Here is a 22,252-nt window from a genome sequence, read left to right as displayed (position 1 = left end):
CAGTTAAATTGGGGGATAGTCTGTGTTGGTACGTGTGAGAGAGATCCACCTTTCCAAGTTGTTGGGGTTCATCTCATACTTCTGAAGGTTTGAGGGTGCTGCCTGTTCCATACCCCCCCTACTCCTCATCTAGCCTTTTAGGGGTACAAACAATAGTAATTGGGGCCTAGTGTGGTTGTGTACGTGTGATATACATACACTTTTTTTGGATCATATTTTCTATTCCGCTATTTAATCAAAAACCTTTGGGGATCAGTTAAATTGGGGGATAGTCTGTGTTGGTACGTGTGAGAGAGATCCACCTTTCCAAGTTGTTGGGGTTCATCTCATACTTCTGAAGGTTTGAGGGTGCTGCCTGTTCCATACCCCCCCTACTCCTCATCTAGCCTTTTAGGGGTACAAACAATAGTAATTGGGGCCTAGTGTGGTTGTGTACGTGTGATATACATACACTTTTTTTGGATCATATTTTCTATTCCGCTATTTAATCAAAAACCTTTGGGGATCAGTTAAATTGGGGGATAGTCTGTGTTGGTACGTGTGAGAGAGATCCACCTTTCCAAGTTGTTGGGGTTCATCTCATACTTCTGAAGGTTTGAGGGTGCTGCCTGTTCCATACCCCCCCTACTCCTCATCTAGCCTTTTAGGGGTACAAACAATAGTAATTGGGGCCTAGTGTGGTTGTGTACGTGTGATATACATACACTTTTTTTGGATCATATTTTCTATTCCGCTATTTAATCAAAAACCTTTGGGGATCAGTTAAATTGGGGGATAGTCTGTGTTGGTACGTGTGAGAGAGATCCACCTTTCCAAGTTTTTGGGGTTCATCTCATACTTCTGAAGATTTGAGGGTGCTGCCTGTTCCATACCCCCCCTACTCCTCATCTAGCCTTTTAGGGGTACAAACAATAGTAATTGGGGCCTAGTGTGGTTGTGTACGTGTGATATACATACACTTTTTTTGGATCATATTTTCTATTCCGCTATTTAATCAAAAACCTTTGGGGATCAGTTAAATTGGGGGATAGTCTGTGTTGGTACGTGTGAGAGAGATCCACCTTTCCAAGTTTTTGGGGTTCATCTCATACTTCTGAAGATTTGAGTGTGCTGCCTGTTCCATACCCCCCCTACTCCTCATCTAGCCTTTTAGGGGTACAAACAATAGTAATTGGGGCCTAGTGTGGTTGTGTACGTGTGATATACATACACTTTTTTTGGATCATATTTTCTATTCCGCTATTTAATCAAAAACCTTTGGGGATCAGTTAAATTGGGGGATAGTCTGTGTTGGTACGTGTGAGAGAGATCCACCTTTCCAAGTTGTTGGGGTTCATCTCATACTTCTGAAGGTTTGAGGGTGCTGCCTGTTCCATACTCCCCCTACTCCTAGCCTTTTAGGGGTACAAACAATAGTAATTGGGGCCTAGTGTGGTTGTGTACGTGTGATATACATACACTTTTTTTGGATCATATTTTCTATTCCGCTATTTAATCAAAAACCTTTGGGGATCAGTTAAATTGGGGGATAGTCTGTGTTGGTACGTGTGAGAGAGATCCACCTTTCCAAGTTGTTGGGGTTCATCTCATACTTCTGAAGGTTTGAGGGTGCTGCCTGTTCCATACTCCCCCTACTCCTAGCCTTTTAGGGGTACAAACAATAGTAATTGGGGCCTAGTGTGGTTGTGTACGTGTGATATACATACACTTTTTTTGGATCATATTTTCTATTCCGCTATTTAATCAAAAACCTTTGGGGATCAGTTAAATTGGGGGATAGTCTGTGTTGGTACGTGTGAGAGAGATCCACCTTTCCAAGTTTTTGGGGTTCATCTCATACTTCTGAAGATTTGAGGGTGCTGCCTGTTCCATACCCCCCCTACTCCTCATCTAGCCTTTTAGGGGTACAAACAATAGTAATTGGGGCCTAGTGTGGTTGTGTACGTGTGATATACATACACTTTTTTTGGATCATATTTTCTATTCCGCTATTTAATCAAAAACCTTTGGGGATCAGTTAAATTGGGGGATAGTCTGTGTTGGTACGTGTGAGAGAGATCCACCTTTCCAAGTTGTTGGGGTTCATCTCATACTTCTGAAGGTTTGAGGGTGCTGCCTGTTCCATACTCCCCCTACTCCTCATCTAGCCTTTTAGGGGTACAAACAATAGTAATTGGGGCCTAGTGTGGTTGTGTACGTGTGATATACATACACTTTTTTTGGATCATATTTTCTATTCCGCTATTTAATCAAAAACCTTTGGGGATCAGTTAAATTGGGGGATAGTCTGTGTTGGTACGTGTGAGAGAGATCCACCTTTCCAAGTTGTTGGGGTTCATCTCATACTTCTGAAGGTTTGAGGGTGCTGCCTGTTCCATACCCCCCCTACTCCTAGCCTTTTAGGGGTACAAACAATAGTAATTGGGGCCTAGTGTGGTTGTGTACGTGTGATATACATACACTTTTTTTGGATCATATTTTCTATTCCGCTATTTAATCAAAAACCTTTGGGGATCAGTTAAATTGGGGGATAGTCTGTGTTGGTACGTGTGAGAGAGATCCACCTTTCCAAGTTGTTGGGGTTCATCTCATACTTCTGAAGGTTTGAGGGTGCTGCCTGTTCCATACTCCCCCTACTCCTCATCTAGCCTTTTAGGGGTACAAACAATAGTAATTGGGGCCTAGTGTGGTTGTGTACGTGTGATATACATACACTTTTTTTGGATCATATTTTCTATTCCGCTATTTAATCAAAAACCTTTGGGGATCAGTTAAATTGGGGGATAGTCTGTGTTGGTACGTGTGAGAGAGATCCACCTTTCCAAGTTGTTGGGGTTCATCTCATACTTCTGAAGGTTTGAGGGTGCTGCCTGTTCCATACTCCCCCTACTCCTCATCTAGCCTTTTAGGGGTACAAACAATAGTAATTGGGGCCCAGTGTGGTTGTGTACGTGTGATATACATACACTTTTTTTGGATCATATTTTCTATTCCGCTATTTAATCAAAAACCTTTGGGGATCAGTTAAATTGGGGGATAGTCTGTGTTGGTACGTGTGAGAGAGATCCACCTTTCCAAGTTGTTGGGGTTCATCTCATACTTCTGAAGGTTTGAGGGTGCTGCCTGTTCCATACCCCCCCTACTCCTCATCTAGCCTTTTAGGGGTACAAACAATAGTAATTGGGGCCTAGTGTGGTTGTGTACGTGTGATATACATACACTTTTTTTGGATCATATTTTCTATTCCGCTATTTAATCAAAAACCTTTGGGGATCAGTTAAATTGGGGGATAGTCTGTGTTGGTACGTGTGAGAGAGATCCACCTTTCCAAGTTGTTGGGGTTCATCTCATACTTCTGAAGGTTTGAGGGTGCTGCCTGTTCCATACTCCCCCTACTCCTCATCTAGCCTTTTAGGGGTACAAACAATAGTAATTGGGGCCTAGTGTGGTTGTGTACGTGTGATATACATACACTTTTTTTGGATCATATTTTCTATTCCGCTATTTAATTTAACTGGGCCTCCATGCGAGACCTGTGTGCCTTGTTGCGCTGTTTTGAGTACTCCACCAACATGGCCAGTGGCAATGACGCCGTTCTCAGCTTAACTATCCCACTTCTATGCCTCCTTGAAAAAACAATTCGGGCGATGATGGAAGAGGATGTGGCACAGGATGAGGAGGAGGAGGAGGATGAAGAGGTAACATTTCCAAGGCTTTCAGGGCAGTCATTCGCAAGGGGCTCCGAGGGTGGGTTCCTGCACACGCAAACGCCAGGGACGCAATTGTCCAGCAGGGGCACAGTTCTGGAGGATGAGGAGGATGAGGAGGAGGAGGAGCTGGAGGAGGAGATGGAACCATGTTCACAGCAGGGTGGCACCCAGGCCAGCTCATGGCCATCACTGGTGCGTGGCTGGGGGGATACAGAGGACACGGACGATACACCTCCCACAGAGGACAGCCTTTCGTCGCCTCTGGGCAGCCTGGCACACATGAGCGATTACATGCTGCAGTGTCTCCACAACGACCGCCGAGTTGCCCACATTCTAACTTGTGCTGATTACTGGGTGGCCACGCTGCTGGATCCCCGTTACAAGGACAACGTACCGTCCTTAATTCACTCACTGGAGCGCGATCGCAAGATGCGCGAGTACAAGCGCACGCTGGTAGACGCCATGCTGCTGGCATTCCCATCTGACAGCGGGGCCACAGTGGAAGCACAAGGCAGAGGAGGAGGAGGAGGAGGTCGCCAACGCAACCAGGGCACCGCCAGCACCTCAGAAGGCAGGGTTAGCATGGCCGAAATGTGGAAAAGCTTTGTCAGCACGCCACAACAAACAGCAGCACCAGCAGCTCAGATGGAACGTCTTAGCAGGAGGCAGCATTTTACCAACATGGTGGAGCAGTATGTGTGCACACGCCTACATGTAGTGAATGACGGGTCTGCCCCCTTCAACTTCTGGGTCTCCAAATTGGGCACATGGCCTGAGCTTGCCCTTTACGCCTTGGAGGTGCTGGCGTGCCCTGCAGCCAGTGTATTATCTGAACGGGTATTTAGCACGGCTGGGGGCGTTATAACAGACAAGCGCAGCCGCCTGTCCAGAGACAATGTGGACAAGCTCACGTTCATTAAAATGAACCAGGCATGGATCCCACGGGACTTTTCCGTACCTTATGCAGAATAGCAATGGATACCGACCTTACCCACCCATTGTTCCATTTTTGCTCTTTCTCACTCTTTTGGGGTGTACCCTCATTTAAAATTTTTGAAAAGAAGCAGTGTTGGCTACCTCGTCCTCCTCCTCAGGGCCAGATTAATGTAGGGGCTATTGGAGCTGCAGCTCCAGGCCCCTACCTTTTATATAGGCCCCGGGTTGGCCATATTCACTGTTACCGCTCTTCTGTCACTTGTAAACACAGAAGTCTGGCTTCTATGCTCGCTTCCCCAGGCAGCACCCTCAGAACCTCCCCACACAGCGTGAAGGCCGGACAAGGAGGGACAGTTGGCGATGCATGGATGTGTTTATGGGCTTCAGAGACAGCATCCCATGTTGAATTAGGCATGCATGGCTGCACCCTTCCTCCTCTGGGTGCATGGCAAGGCACGGCCCTTAAGGCCCTTCAAAATCCTCAGCACCAAGCCCATGATGCTGTTAATCCGGCCCTGGTCCTCCTCCACCGCCGCTTCCACCTACACCGCCCATAGGTGTGCGCAGCCTATTGCATTAAGGTGTGCACCCCAAAGTTGAAATACACATGCATGTGTTTGCCAGCAGGGAGAGTAATGTATCGGGGCCATGTACCTGTAGGCAAGGAGAAATAGAGCAGAGCAGGTCCCAGGGAGATCTTTCCCATCTCCTCACTGGCAATGCTATGTGCCCTAGGTGATTAGGGTGTGCCCAGGCACACCCAGCACACCCTGTGCGCACGCCTATGTCACCGCCACATCCACCACCACCTCAACCTCCCTCCTACTCCATATGGGCCTCGTCCTTCAGAGATGAAGAAGAACATTGTTTTATTTTTCTGTTTTTTTTTGTTGTTTTAAGTTATTTCCCTATCCACATTTGTTTGCAGAGCACTTGCCATGCTCTTAATTACGTTTTGATGCCATTTGCAGCACTCTAGCCTTTTCCTTTGGTGTTTTAGAGCCATTTTAGTGCCTTAAAGTTCGGGTCCCCATTGACTTCAATGGGGTTCGGTGTCCGGGAAAAGTTCGGTAAAAGTCCGGGACACGGACCCGGACTTTTTTTTAAAGTTCGGCCGAACCCGTCGAACACGGACATCTAGGTGTCCGCTCAACCCTAGTCTTGATTATTCAGAAGTACATCATTAGTTGTCTTTTGCTTTTGCTCTATTCACTTTCACCAATTAGTGCATAGTCAGTTTGACACACCAGGACACTAAACAATCAGCATTTTCAGAATGAGGCCAGCCATGGCAACCTTGGATCTCCTCTTTATGACAAGTATAATCTAACAACTTGGATGATAAAGTCTGCTGATTACAGACCCCAATAGCTTTGGCTTAAATATGCATTCACAACTGAGTTAGAAAAGTTCCTTTTCTGCTCCCCCCCAACCACATGCCGAGTGGGAGTGGGAGCGCGCCGCTGCTGGTGTGCGCTCGCTCCCTAGCTTCCCGCGTGCGACTGACTTAGATCTATGTCAGTTTGCGCAGGAGAGCCACCCTGCCGCAGTAAAAAGGCGGGTGGTGGTCGGGAAATGGTTAAGACCCCGAGAGTGGGGAAAGCATGGCGTGTCCTGTAAGGTCTGGTTTAAAGGTGAGAGTCCACCTATAGCACTGGGGTGTTGGGAGTTCAATTATATGTGGGGTGTGAAAGGTGCGCTGATTAGAGACTGTGTGAAGCTGCAACCATAGATCCAAAATGTAGGTAAACGTGTAATAAAAAAATATATCAAGTGCGCTAAACAAGTGTATAGGTGTTCTCCAAAGTGAGAACACTAAACAATCATAGAATAAACGAATAGTCCTATTAAATGGTGAACAGTGAGAACTGTGTATCTCCTGAAGTGAATGGGTGATCACAGTGTATAAAAACACAACACTATAAATAAAAAATCAAAAGTTCAAGTGTGGTGAACAGTATCCGTGATGGTTGTAGTACAAAGCTGCACCAAAATACCAAACAGTACAGAAGTGAAAAATTGCAAAAGTCCAAATACAGTGTTCGTGATAAGGAAAGCAAATAACACAGGTGACGTTCAAGGTGAAGATCAAAGGACACTAAAAGTGCTGGATGTCCCTCCACCGGTGAAAATTAGCTTCTTACCAGAAAACCAATATAAAAAGGCATATAAATAACCAGATCCTATTGGAGAATCACATGCTGGGGAGAGGGAAAAGTAAATATCTTCCCACACCTTCCTTATCGGGGGGGGGGGGGGTGAGCCTCTTACCAAATAAACAGACAGTAAGGACCTTAGATATTTCTTTTGGCTGGAAGTGAATTGCCTCCTCTCATCCAGATGTGTTGATGGACCGATACTCGCTGGTAGTCTATGGATTTTCTTAATCCTCTCCATCAGCATCATGTAGGGAAGTACATCACATTACTGATGAATTCTTATTTCATCAATAATGTGATGTGCTTTTAAAGTGCCATCCAATGCATTATTCATCATCAATTTGTCACTTTACCCTCGTTTCACCACCAATATGGAGAACTCACCAGAACCCCAGGACCCCTCAAATAGAGTGGGTCCCAATGCGCTTTATCCCCCCCCCCCCCCCCGGGATCACTCATCCAGGAACCGAACCAGATATTCACTCTCCAATATCGTCAAACAACCAGGAAAAAAGAAGAGCTCCAATAGTGTAAAACCTTACTATTCTGATACAAGTACACCACAATAAATCTACAGGCTTATCGGCTTACATTATTTAGTGCAAACATCCTTGCACCCAGCATTACACTTTTTTTTTTATATAATGTTCCCCACTCTACTGTAACATGCAAGCGTGGGACATGTGCCCGATCAATGTGGGCTTCTCACCACTTCACGGTGTCTTGTGCGGCATGACGTCACTTCCTGTCACCCCGCCTCAATGTATGTTTTGCCATGATGACGTCTTCAGGTGGCACTTGGAAGTATTAGGTAGTGCACCGATAACTATGAATTCACTTTAGCTGTTTGATTTAGCTGTCACCACCAGTGATTTCTTTTATACTACCAACTCATGATCTTAATGCCAACTTTTCTGGCCATTTTAAATACTTTCCTCATTTTCTCTTTAGCTTTCTTCAATTTTGTATGGACAAATTGCATATGTATTTTCTACATATTTTTCAAAATGTTTTCTCTTACAGCCATGTTTAATATTTTAAAAGGAACTCAGTAGATTAGTAGATTGTTTTGGGATCATTTTAGCACTACCACAATAATCCGTTTTAATAATAGAGAACTAACAGTTTAGTCATTATAACCTAAAAAAGTAATTGTAACTTACTGTAAACTCTATATCTTGAAGTACAGTACAAGACACAGCTCACATATTCATACACCATGGGTTATATGCGCGTACCCACAGATGTACAGTACAGGACACAGCTCACATATTCATACACCATGGGTTATAGGCACGTAACCACAGATGTACAGTACAGGACACAGCTCACATATTCATACACCATGGGTTATAGGCACGTACCCACAGATGATTGGACACTGAGGGCACGTCTTTCTGAGGCACCTCCCCTAAAACCCCACCCACTCCATTAATGAATGGATATTAGAGTCATTCTGGAAATTTGTCTTGAAATTTGTCTTGTTCTATCTAGAGCATCCACACTAAAAAAGCAGAGCAGACAGGAACTGCTGAAATTTCTCTGTAACAGCATGATTCTGAAATACATGTTGATTTAGGTGCAGTATGACATATTGAAATTGCAGTGAGAGCTAGTTACAGGGCCTGGCCTGAAAGATTAAAGACATCCTTTGGGAGCATCCCAAATTTTCTATCAGCAGAATCTTCAAAAGAAGGGACATCTTCTCAAATAGGTACAATTAGATGTTTGTTTAATACAGAGACAGCAGGATCACCTATAGTAGTAGCCTACCTATTTTTTGCCACTTGATGGAGTTTAGCAGAAATTTTGGGTAAATTAAAATCTTTTCAGGAATGACCCAATCATCAAAAACTGCGCATTCATTGTATCTGTTCATGCACAGGGAATGTTTTGCAGGATTTTTTAGGTCTCTTTGTACCCAAAGGGGCATGGGGAGAAAGAGGAGACTCAAGTTGCACAATGCCAAGGCTTTTGTGGACAGAGGCAATAAGCTTTTCAACATTTGCAAGCACATGGCTTCCTCCAATACTGCCCCAATATTATCCTCATTCCCTTTATGTGTCTTTGTCATCTGGGACAATATATCTGAATCTGATTTAGATTGAGAAACAAGAGTAGAAGAAGAGGCAGAGTGTTTATAGGCCTTGGACAAAGATGGCTGTATTAAGGCTGTGATCTGTCCAAGGAACTCTGATACGGATGAAAAAAATTCTGCTTTTGCCAGGTATGCTGCATGTTGTGTGCCTGAAATAGAAATACAATCAGATGCAAACATTGATGTTAAAACTAGGCCCTGCCCAGGCAAGGGATGCATTGTCACTGAGTTTTGTGTGGGCCTTCAGCAGAGAAAATGTTTGCAGGTGATTTTTAAATGGCTCCTCTTTGCCTGGTCTCCGATATAGCTACAAGTGAGGCTATTCCTCTGGGGGGTACTCATGGAGTAGAGTGCTGAAAATAGGATATGTGTGTCCAAAAGGAGTACGCAATAACCTAGGTGTAGACTGTACTGCAACAAAACCTCAGGGTGAAAAGGCTGGAGGAAATGCCTGAGTACCTTATAAGGGCCCTAAACTGAAGTGGTATTAAAGTGTCAGACCAATGGTGTGATGTAACACCTTGTCGTCCACCTAAGACTCAGCTATGAGTGGTTTAAATTTTAGCACCAAGTTTGAAAAGGTTTCTCTGTGAATGAATACATTCCAAACATAGCCTTGTTAATGCAGTAATGGTCAGTAATACAGGGGGGTGACCCTGTCTTACCTATCCATTATGCTGGATGGTATATATAGTCCAGGCTTCACCCATAACCGTAGAAATACCCTGGAAGGGGTCTTCAGAGACTGGTTCCATACCAATGGCTCCTGGGCCTGTATAGCACCCTGTGGCTGACTCAACTCATTGCATTGAGTACAAATGTCAGCACCAATGCAGGATCCAGTGCCCAAAGCAACATTACCTGCTGTCCCCACACCATGGAGTCTGGGTACAGGTCCCAAGGTTTTACTGAGTTTGCACCATTCCAAATACACGGCTTCTATATAGGAATTAGTAGACAGTGAAATGTTGTTTGCAGAATTACAAGAAAATATGAGTGAATGTGATTTCTCTGAGAAGAAGAGGTCCATCACCTGTGGACACTAGCACAACATGGGATTCACTGAGTGGAGCAGCTTTATAGGGAAGGCCCCCAGGGTTATAGAGAAGGGTTTCACAGGATCCTCAAAGTATTGCCAGTGTCCTATTACCTGAAGGTATTAGCCTTTACCCAATAGTGTATGGCCTGTGTTCTGTACTTTTACGTTTACAATATACAAGTACACTGCTCAAAAAAATTAAAAGAACACATTTTAATCCGAGTATAACATCAAGTCATGTAAACTCCTGGGATATTGATCTAGTCAATTAAGTAGCAGAGGGGGTTGTTAATCAGTTTCAGCTACTTTTGTGTTAATTAAATTAACAACAGGTGCACTAGATGGGCAAACATGAGACAACCTCCAAAACAGGAATGGTTTTTCAGTTGGAGGCCACTGACATTTTTTCCCCCTACTCATCTTTTCTGACTGTTTTTCACTAGTTTTGCAGTTGGCACTACTGGTAGCATGAGGCGATACCTGGACCCTATAGAGGTTGCACAAGCAGTCCAATTCCTTCAGGATGGCACATCAATATTTGCCATTGCCAGATGGTTTGCTGTGTCTCCCAGCACAGTCTCCAGACCATGGAGGAGATTCCAAGAGACAGGCAGTTACTCTAAGAGAGCTGGACATGGTCATAGAAGGTCCTTAACCTATCAGCAGGACTGATATCTGCTCCTTTGTGCAAGGAGGAACAGGATGAGCACTGCCAGAGCCCTACAAAATGACATCCGGCAGGCCACTGGTGTGAATGTCTCTGACCAATCAGAAACATACATCTTGCGGCACCCTGTGGTGGGTGTCTGGCTGGCGTGCACCGTGTGGTGGATGGCTGGCTGGCACCCTTTGGTGGGTGGGTGGGTTGGTTGGGTGTCTGGCTGGCTGGCACCTCCCTTTGGTGGCTGGCTGGCACCCTGATGTGGGTGGCAGCCTGGCACCCTTTGGTGGGTGGCCGGCTTTCACCCTTTGTTGGGTGGCTGGATGGCACCCTGTGGTGGGTGGCTGGTTGGAACCTGTGGTGGGTGGCAGGCTGGCACCCATTGGTGGGTGGCAGGCTTGCACCCTTTGGTGGGTGGCTGGCTGGCACCCTGTGGTGGGTGGCTGGTTGGCACCTGTGGTGGGTGGCTGGCTGGCACCCTTAAGTGGGTGGCTGGAACCCTTAGGTGGGTGGCTGGATGGCACCCTGTGGTGGGTGGATGGCTGGCACCCTGTGGTGGGTGGTTTGCTGGCTGGCCTCCTGTGGTGGGTAGTTGGCTGTCTGGCACCCTGTGGTGGGTGGCCGGCTGGCTGGCTGGCACCCTGGTACAGGCCCAGGGCCTGTGGCTGGCTGGCTGGTACAGGCAGGACTGTGGCTGGCTGGTACAGGCCTTTGGGTGTGTGTGTGGGTGACTGGCTGGCACTGGGCAGCTGTGGGACTCACTGACCCAAGACTCCCCGACTCCAGACGAGGCTCAGGGAGGCGACCTAAGAAAGCAGAAGCTGTCTCAGTGCGCGGAGGCGCATGGCGCTACATACGCAATGACGTCATGACAATATCAATATCGGTAACCTCCGGGGCCGATTTCGATATATCGGGGAACGTGCATATCGGCCCACAATATATCAGCCTTGCCTTAAGCCTAGCTAAGATTTATGGACTCTATATATATTTTTTTACTAGAAATGGTGGCTATCAGCTCTGCTTTGACTGAGGGAAGACAGAGATCGGTGTTCCTGCTTAGCAGATCTCCATATTGTCCTCTGACAGAATGGCAATCTGCCTACCTTACATAGGTAGACCGCCGTTCTGTTAGCCTCAGGAAGAAATGCGGGGTGCCGGCAGACATCGGGTCTGCATGACCCGCTAATTGGCTCCTGCTGTGTCTAATCACAGCGGGAGGGGGTAGCTGGCGGCAGTATATGTATGTGGAGCGGTCCTTAAGTAGTTAAAGATTATCCAAACCTTAAAGAGTATCTTTAAATTTAAATCCAAGAAATAATGGCTTACACTTGCTGCAGGCTTTTAGTTGTTTCACACCAGTTGTCTTTATTGCTACTTATTTCAGCCTAGGGCTCCTGCCAGTTACAAACTAGATTGGCATTTCCTGTGCTACAATGACTCCCAAGCAGGGGCAGCGTTGTCCCCTTAGGAATGGACTTTCTCACTGGCCAGTGTCAGCTGATTTGCCAATTCTCCTTCTTTTATTGATAGCAGCAGCTGCCTGTGAAGACCACTGCTTGAAACTGTGCACCTGCAGCTAAGCTGTTCAGGCAGAAAATGGAAATGTGCATTAGTTGGGAAGTGCTGTATAAACCTTTCTGAATTTGAATCTTGAATAAAAGTAGGCTTATTATTTTATGATTAAGGAGGAAGCATCTGAAGATACATGCCAAATAATGTCTCCCCCTTTAAAGTTCACAGTCCTGTCATGTTGTGATTGCTTTCCAAGGTTTTAAACTAACATTTGTGGGTTCAACTGTAGTGAACATACATTTGTTTGAAAGGGTTCTTTTTGTGTAGGGCTTATTTTTATCTTGATGTGTACACTATGTAAGAAATTCAAATTCTGTATGGTCACAGCTTGTCATGAACAGATGCTGTTTTTGAACAAAAAGAGCTCTCTACTATCTTTAGGTGTAAATCCACTTTCCCAGATATCCTTGTGATTGGGCAGTTTTTGCTCTGAATACATAATGACAATCAACTATTGTCATAAGCCAAAGTTTATCTTCAAATTGTGTGTTTTAACCGTGGACAGGGTTATGACCAGGCTTGTCAACTTTCGTCTAAATGTACAGTAAATTTGACACAAACATCATCCAAAAGTAAACAGGTTCTGAGGGAAGCAAATTTGGAAATTGCTTGTTGTTTTTTAATGTTTAAGCCATTTTTTGTCATGGATATGATAAGGTATATCAAATGAAAACCTTGTACTGCCCTAAAAATATATTCAAACATCACCTTGATACCATAAGGAAAATTTTTAAATGGTGATGCTTTGTATAAAACACAATGGCGGAGTTTTACTAAAACTGGCGCACACAGAATCAGGTGCAGCTGTGCATAGTAACTAATCGACTTCCAGGTTTACTTGTCAAAGCTTAATTGAACAAGCTGAAGTTGGAAGCTGAATGGTTACTATGCACAGCTGCACCAGATTCTGTGCGCTCCAGTTTTAGTAAATTTAGTAAATCTGTAAATTAATAAGAAAATATCTCCTTTCTAATTTTTTTAAACCTCCTTAGGCCCCTTTCACATGGGCGATCCGATCCAATCTGCCTGTCAGTTTTCCAGGCGGACCTGATCGGATGCTCCATGCATCCCTATGGGGAAGCGGGTGTCAGTAGAGACATCTCCGCTGACACCCGCTGCAATCCGATCGGATGGAAACCCTATTTTCCATCCGCCTGGAGGATCGGATGGGATTGGATGAGAACGGACAGGCGGTCTGTTCTCATCTGATTTCCCTATAGAAGAGAGTGGGGATCTGACAGCTCCGTCTCTGAACACAGAGCGGAGACGGAGCTATCATCCGCCTTCTCAGCACCCGTGTGAAAGGGGCCTAATAGTATGTTTGATACGATCAACAATTTGTTAAGTGTATAACAAGTGACAAAATGAAAAAACATATCAGTTGCTAAGATTTTTATTGAGCAGGATTATTTAACCAGAGACAAAAGGATGCAGGATTTGACAGTGTACAATGAGAGGAGTGTGGTTTATTTAGCAGACAAGTGAGTAGCTCAGATTATAGGCACAAACATGATGTCTTCATTTATCACAGCAGAAATGTCCATGTCCATGGCAAGGATCACACGGCTCAGGACAGCAGGGGACAACACAAGGGTTGCATGGATTGCATGGATCTGCCAAGAAAAAAAAACCTTCATTAGATCCTAACCCCTTCATGACCAGAGGCTATTGAAGCTTAAATGCTCAGAATGAATATTTTAGCGATAGTAAGTATTGCTTTTCTTGACAAGAACTCTAATTTGCCTACCCAAATTTTTGTTTTACATTAACACACAACCTATTACATGACCAATATAAAAACACTTTGCTCTGAATTTATTATAAGATGACAAATCGACAACAATTGACAAAAATGTTTAAAAAAAAATAACATTATTTTCCATAGCAGTTTTTAAATAAATGGTTTAAATGTATGTATATAAACAAAGAAAAATATCTGCTCCCCCTATAGGATACCAGCAGATAGCTCAAACTCTGGGAAGTTTAAAAGAAATAATGCACATACAAGCAGCGCTAGTATACAACTACTATGAATAAATTCCATCCAATGATTCCACAGGATCGGAGATTGTGCAAAAGATGAAAACGTGTAAGCTCTTCATCCAGGTGCTTGATATGGTTAAGACGGTGAACAATACCAGCCGCCACACACTGTATGTATGTACATATATATATATATATATATATATATATATATATATATATATATATATATATATTTTTTTTTTTTTTTTTTACAAAAATTAATGCTATCTTATACCTTATCTTGACTGCCCAGAGAAACAGAGACAGAGAAAAGCACAGTACCTTCTGCAGGATGAGGAAGTTTGAAACTTCCAGTGACCACCATGATTGGCACAATGATCACATGATGGAAAAACCTTACTAATTGGTTCCTGATCATTTAAGCCTTGTTTAAATTTGCATTTGGGAGGTGGTAAAAACATGTGGCTGAGCTGCATTTTTGAAAACTAAAATGCAGCGCTGAAATAAATGTCATGAGACACCCCATCTCACACAGGTTCGAGTTTTTCTCAGATTTCATATGTTAACCCTGACATCGATCCACTTATCGGATACACTGCATACTGGGCTTTTGAGGTTGTGTGATCATCCGAGGCTGTGTGATCCTCTTAAAATCACTGAATGCACTTCTGATCATTGTGACAGCAATGATATATATGATGCAGTAAGAGGCAGTGTGTTGTATCTGTAGTGGTGGTGGATGTCGACTCACACTGTTTCCATTGGCACATTGAGGTGGATGAATTTATCTCCGGATAAGGGTTTAATGGGACTTTTTTTTTTACATGTTTACTATTTGTCTCATGATATTTATTTCAGCACTGCATTTTAGTTTTCATTAATTAATATTACCCACCAGTAATTTGTGCTAGCTGCTGTATCTTGCATACTTTTTTGGAAGCGCTAGGTTTTTTGTATTATTATTTGAGCTGCATTTTAATTGCCTCCTAATCGATCCCCCTTAAGTTGTTAGGGCAGGTGATCAGATGCCGAAGCCGCAATCCTTTACACCGGGAAAAACGATATACCCGAATGGGGTTGTCATTAATGCACACAGCTGGTGTGGGTTTTTAGGGGTTAAAAAAGGCAGTGAGGAGGTAATAAAACATCTCCTAGCTACCCACCACGATCTGCTCTTCAGAGAGCCAAACTGTGTGCAAACAAGCACCTAATCGGAAACCTGTGGCTGTGATAAGCCCCAGAATTAGCAGAAATGTGCACTCCTAGTTCGCAGCTGCAATATAGAGTAACATCATTTTCATGGTAAGGATAGCTGAGGATCTTTATCTACAGACTGTAGATGAAGAATGCATAAGCAACATATATGTGATTAGCAAATACATATCATTTACAGAGGTTTGCAAAACAATTCATATTACACATGGCAATTTTTAATCAATTTGCAATCACGTTTCACTCCATGTTGCACTGATATGTCAGAGGTATGATATAAAACTCCACTATTTTACCCACTGTGTTGCGACTGGTAGGAAAAGGTTGCAGCATTGCTACATACATGTGGAGAATGTGTATGACTTTTCATTTCTGCTTTCAGGTGGAATGGTAAGCAGTTCATGTAGGTGTTGGAAGGATAAAATACTTTTTTAAGCACAAGTAAGAGGGAAAGGAAATAGTTGTCACTTTGGGTGTTCTGTTGGACAAAAACAACCAATATAATCAGCAGTGCTTAATTCTGTGCAGGTTTTTCCCATTATCCAGTAAAATCATAAGTGCATTGATAAGCCACCTGTAAAAGAAACAACTCAAAATATGCACTGTGTGTGATCGGTGAAGAATCCCCTTTCTCAGTGATGGGAGGATTGGCATATTTTAAAGTACACACTCTTCATCCATTATCCTAAATACTCAAAACAATAATCCATTGCTCCTCTTACCTTGTTGGCGGACATAAACGGTGCCATGGTGATGATGGTGAGGTTGACATGCTACAAGAGATACAAGCATATATTAAAGAAGAATACCAGACGACCGATGAAATTAACCTTATACCATTTAATGATATCAGCCAAATATTGCAGCCAAATATTTAAATCTGCATAATTGTTGTTTACCCTGGATTTATTAATCTACTGCAACTGGAGTTCATCATGTTCTTCTCAGTGGTACTGCAACCACCATAACAGAATTGCCCTGGGCATCTATTTTGTTGCTCTTGGGTACAGGAAGGAGCATGCAGTAGGTGAAAACAGAAAACCTGGCCTTACTTTCCCAGGGTTGAGGTGTATAATAGACTTCAGTCAGATATTCTGCACATCAGGTCATATGTTTTTTTCATATCAGACCTCTGCAATCTAATCCTCTTCCAACTCATTTTTATATGTTATGATATTGTAAGGCATGTAATCAAACATACAAAATATAATCTAAGGCTGTTTTTTCTTTGAGATAAAACATTTTGCCCAAAACTTAACTTCAGGTTTATTTTACTTTAAATAACTTGTTTGGGCCAACAGAGTTCCCAGTACCGCTGCAGGAACACAACTCTGTATACTGAATGTCCCTGATTCTAAATACAGCTTATACTCTGACAGCAGCCACATCAATTAGTAATATAATTAGTTTGTTTGACCCAGCTTATTTGTGTAATTAAAATAAAAATAAACCCAGATTCAGGTTTTAAAAAGAATACAGGTGCAGCTAAAATGAAACTACAGTTATTGATACAATCATTTATAACCGACACACGTGGCTACCCAAACTTTTTTAGCAGGAAATTATAAGAAAGTAAGAATTTTACATTGAAGAGAGTTCATACAACCTCTCTGCATTTATGTACAAAAAATATGTAATTTATAAACACAACACTTACGGTCTTGGCATGGATCTTTGCAGACTACTACATTTTGGCAAGGGTTGCATGGATCTTTGCAGACTACTACGTTTTGGCAAGGGTTGCATGGATCTTGGCATTGGATCTTCTGGGTAACACATTTCCCTTTGATTCCTGACATATCTGCTTTTAAGTTTGGTTTCCTTCTTGGAAAATTCAGAAGAGATTTTTCGGTTGTTTGAATAATGTATGATGGCACCTTTTTATATATACTGTAAGTGGAGGTGGAATTGGAACACATTCCTTCACTGGTTGGTCATAACAGATTTACAAGGTGTTGAAACACTGTCCACATGCTTATCATTTACTAATTTGTTTGGTCTTTATTCAGCACTTTGCTAGTTAAGTACACTTACATTTACACTCTATGATTTAAACTTTTGAATTGTTTTTTTTTTTCTTTTTAATTCCTTTTTAATTGTTTTATATACTGAGGCATCGTTTTAATTGGGATTATGTGTTAGCTGGCTAATTAAAAAATTATTGTTGTAGTAATTTTTATATTACCAAATATTATATATTATATTACCATATAGCCTCATACCAAATAAACAGACAGTAAGGACCTTAGGTATTTCTTGGCTGGAAGTGAATTGCCTCCTCTCATCGTGATGTGTTGATGGACCGATACTCCCTGGTAGTCTATGGCTTGTCTTAATCCTATCCATCAGCATCATGTAGGGAAGTACACCACATTATTGATGAATTCTTATTTCATCAATAATGTGATGTGCTTTTAAAGTGCCATCCAATGCATTATTCATTCTCAATTTGTCACTCTACCCTCGTTTCACCACCAATACAGAGAACTCACCAGAACCCCAGGACCCCTCAAATAGAGTGGGTCCCAATGCGCTTCCCCCCCCCCCCCCCCCCCGGGGATCACTCATCCAGGAACCTGACCAGATATTCACTCTCCAATATTGTCAAACAACCAGGAAAAAAGAAGAGCTCCAACAGTGTAAAACCTTACTATTTTGATACAAGTACACCACAATAAATCTACAGGCTTATCGGCTTACATTATTTAGTGCAAACATCCTTGCACCCAGCATTACACTTTTTTTTTTTATATATATATAATGTTCCCCACACTGCAAGCTTTTGAGGACACATCTTTCTTTGGCACCTCCCCTAAAACCCCACCCCACTCCATTAATGAATGGATATTAGAGCCATTCTGGAAATTTGCCTTGTTCTATCTAGAGCACCCACACTAAAAAAGCAGAGCAGACAGGAACTGCTGAAATTTCTCTGTAACAGCATGATTCTGAAATACATGCTGGTTGTTCATTGTCTTAGTCCATTTAGGTGCAGTATGACATATTGAAATTGCAATGAGAGCTGGTTACAGGGCCAAAGATTACAGACATCCTTTGGGAGCATCCCAAATTTTCTATCTGCAGAATCTTTAAAAGAAGGGACATCTTCTCAAATAGGTTCAATGAGATGTTTGCTTAATACAGAGACAGCAGGATCACCTATAGTAGTAGCCTACCTATTTTTTGCCACTTGATGGAGTTTAGCAGAAATTTTGGGTAAATGAAAATCTTTTCAGGAATGACCCAATCATCATAGACTGCGCATTCATTGTATCTGTTCAGGCACAGGGAATGTTTTGTAGGATTTTTTAGGTCTCTTTGTACCCAAAGGGGCATGGGGAGAAAGAGGAGAGTCGAGTTGCACAATGCCAAGGATTTTGTGGACAGAGGCAATAAGCTTTTCAACATTTACAAGCACATGGCTTCCTCCAATACTGCTCCAATATTATCCTCATTCCATTTATGTGTTTTTGTCATCTCGGACAATATATCTGAATCTGATTTAGATTGAGAAACAAGAGTAGAAGAAGAGGCAGAGTGTTTATAGGCCTTGGACAAAGATGGCTGTATTAAGGCTGTGATCTGTCCAAGGAACTCTGACATGGATGAAAAAAATTCTGCTTTTGCCAGCTATGCTGCATGTTGTGTGCCTGAAATAGAAATACAATCAGATGCAAACATTGATGTTAAAACTAGGCCCTGCTCAGGCACAATGGATGCATTGTCACTCTGAGTTTTGTGTGGGACTTCAGCAGAGAAAATGTTTGCAGGTGATTATTAATTGGCTCCTCTTTGCCTGGTCTCCGATATAGCTACAAGTGAGGCTATTCCTCTGGGGGGTACTCATGGAGTAGAGTGCTGAAAATAGGATATGTGTGTCCAAAAGGAGTACGCAATAACCTAGGTGTAGACTGTACTGCAACAAAACCTCAGGGTGAAAGGGCTGGAGGAAATGCCTGAGTACCTTATAAGGGCCCTAAACTGAAGTGGTATTAAAGTGTCAGACCAATGGTGTGATGTAACACCTTGTCGTCTACCTAAGACTCAGCTATGAGTGATTTCAATTTTACCACCAAGTTTGAAAAGGTTTCTCTGTGAATGAATACATTCCAAACATAGCCTTGTTAATGCGGTAACAGTCAGTAATACAGGGTGGTGACCCTGTCTTACCTATCCATTATGCTGGATGGTATATAAAGTCCAGGCTTCACCCATAACAGTAGAAATACCCTGGAAGAGGTCTTCAGAGACTGGTTCCATAGCAATGGCTCCTGGGCCTATATAGCACCCTGTGGCTGACTCAACTCATTGCATTGAGTACAAATGTCAGCACCAATGCAGGATCCAGTGTCCAAAGCAACATTACCTGCTGTCCCCACACCATGGAGTCTGGGTACAGGTCCCAAGGTTTTACTGAGTTTACCCCATTCCAAATACACTGCTTCTATATAGGAATTAGTAGACAGTGAAGTGTTGTTTGCAGAATTACAAGAAAATATGAGTGAATGTGATTTCTCTGAGAAGAAGAGGTCCATCACCTGTAGACACTAGCACAACATTTGGGATTCACTGAGTGGAGCAGCTTTATAGGGAAGGCCCCCAGGGTCATAGAGAAGGGTTCCACAGGATCCTCAAAGGCTTGCCAGTGTCCCATCACCTGAAGGTATTAGCCTTTACCCAATAGTGTATGGCCTCTGTTCTGTACTTTTACGTTTACAATATACAAGTAAACTGCTCAAAAAAATTAAAGGAACACTTTTTAATCAGAGTATAACATTAAGTCAAGTAAACTCCTGGGATATTGATCTAGTCAGTTAAGTAGCAGAGGGGGTTTTTAATCAGTATCAGCTACTTTTGTGTTAAATAAATTAACAACAGGTGCACTAGATGGGCAAACATGAGACAACCTCCAAATCAGGAATGGTTTTTCAGTTGGAGACCACTGACATTTTTTTCCCCTACTCATCTTTTCTGACTGTTTTTCACTAGTTTTGCAGTCGGCTAGGGTCAGTGTCACTACTGGTAGCATGAGGCGATACCTGGACCCTATAGAGGTTGCAAGGTTGCACAAGCAGTCCAATTCCTTCAGGATGGCACATCAATATGTGCCATTGCCAGAAGGTTTGCTGTGTCTCCCAGCACAGTCTCAAGACCATGGAGGAGATTCCAAGAGACAGGCAGTTACTCTATGAGAGCTGGACATGGTCATAGAAGGTCCTTAACCTATCAGCAGGACTGATATCTGCTCCTTTGTGCAAGGAGGAACAGGATGAGCACTGCCAGAGCCCTACAAAATGACCTCCGGCAGGCCACTGGTGTGAATGTTTCTGACCAATCAGAAACAGACTTCTTGCGGCACCCTGTGGTGGGTGGGTGGCTGGCTGGCACCCTTTGGTGGGTGGGTGGCTGGCTGGCGCCCTTTGGTGGGTGGCTGACTAGCACCCTGTGGTGGGTGGCTGGCTGGCACCCTTTGGTGGCTGGCTGGCACCCTGTGGTGGGTGGCTGGCTGGCACCCTGTGGTGGGTGGCAGGCTGGCACCCTTTGGTTGGTGGCAGGCTTGCACCTTTTGGTGGGTGGCTGGCTGGCATCCTGTGGTGGGTGGCTGGCTGACACCCTGTGGTGGGTGGATGGCTGGCTGGCCCCCTGTGGTGGGTAGCTGGCTGACTGGCACCCTGTGGTGGCTGGCTGGGACGCTGTGGTGGGTGGCTGGCTGGTACAGGACCAGGGCCTGTGGCTGGCTGGTACAGGCCCAGGGTCTGTGGCTGGCTAGCTGGTACAGGCAGGGCCTGTGGCTGGCTGGCTGGTACAGGCAGGGCCTGTGGCTGGTTGGCTGGTACAGGCCTTTGTGTGTGTGTGTGTGTGCGGGTGACTGGCTGGCACTGGGCAGCTGTGGGTGGGTGGGTGTATGTATGTGGCAGCTGTGTTAAACACACTGTGTGCACTGTACACTCACTGTCCCGAGACTCCCCAACTCCAGACGAGGCTGAGGGAGGCTACCTAAGAAGGCAGAAGCTGTCCCAGTGCGTGGAGGCGCATGTCGCTACATACGCAATGATGTCACGGCAATATCAATATCGGTAACCTCCGGGGCCGATTTCAATATATCGGGGAACGTGCATATTTGCCCCCGATATATCGGCCTTGCCAATAATCGGTCGATCCCTAATATGATTGCATTTTTTAATTGTTTAGTTATCCCATAGTTCTTGATGTATGTGAGGTCTATCTTCTGTTGTACACATCCTCTATAGATGGTATATAGTAGGTCTGTGGATGTATGTGCAGAAATAACTTGTGCAAAAAATATACTCAGTGAGGAATACTAGTGGGGGGCAGAAGACCATGTTATTGATGCATATTGTTTCAACTTGCTGACTGGATCTGCCTATTGCTATGGTTTTAAAAAATGAAATTGGGATTTATATATTTCTATGTGGTTTTAGGTAATTCCAAGGACAAAAAGGTCACCTTAACCACTTCAGCTCCGGAAGGTTCGTCCCCCTTCTTGACCAGGCTATTTCTTGCGATTTACTGCACTGCGTTGCCTAAACCTAGAATTTTGCAGTCTTGTGATGCTGTACCCAAACAAATTTAAGCCTATATTTTTTTCTGCTACATGTTTTTGGTAAAAACAAAATCCCTATAGGCGTGTTTTGATTGGTTTGCGCAAACGTTATAGCATCTACAAACTATGGGATAGATTTATGGACTCTATATTTTTTTTTTTACTAGAAATGGTGGCTATCAGCTCTGCTTTGACTGAGGGAAGACAGAGATCAGTGTTCCTGCTTAGAAGATCTCCATCTTGTCCTCTGACAGAATGGCAATCTGCCTACCTTACATAGGTAGACCGCCGTTCTGTCAGCCTCAGGAAGA

General features: G+C 43.6%; 1 protein-coding gene and 1 long non-coding RNA gene across 2 annotated transcripts in view; both read right to left on the bottom strand.

Annotated features, from left to right (window-relative positions):
• Positions 1-22,252, bottom strand: part of LOC309564720 — a 626,554-nt gene that overhangs the window by 403,351 nt on the left and 200,951 nt on the right. The window lies entirely within an intron of this gene.
• LOC309563833 (uncharacterized protein) lies at positions 13,697-17,175 on the bottom strand (the record flags this gene model as incomplete). The annotated part of the gene is made up of 3 exons (XM_082268465.1): positions 13,697-13,791; positions 16,099-16,149; positions 17,034-17,175. The coding sequence occupies 3 exons, from the start codon at positions 17,173-17,175 to the stop codon at positions 13,697-13,699; spliced, it is 288 nt and encodes a 95-aa protein (XP_082124591.1).

The sequence above is a fragment of the Pelophylax lessonae genome, assembly GCF_965119305.1.
Source record: "Pelophylax lessonae genome assembly, chromosome: 9".
In the NCBI taxonomy this organism is placed as follows: Eukaryota; Metazoa; Chordata; class Amphibia; order Anura; family Ranidae; genus Pelophylax; species Pelophylax lessonae.
Note: the sequence above shows the minus strand (reverse complement) of the source record. Positions and strands in the feature narration are given on the sequence as shown.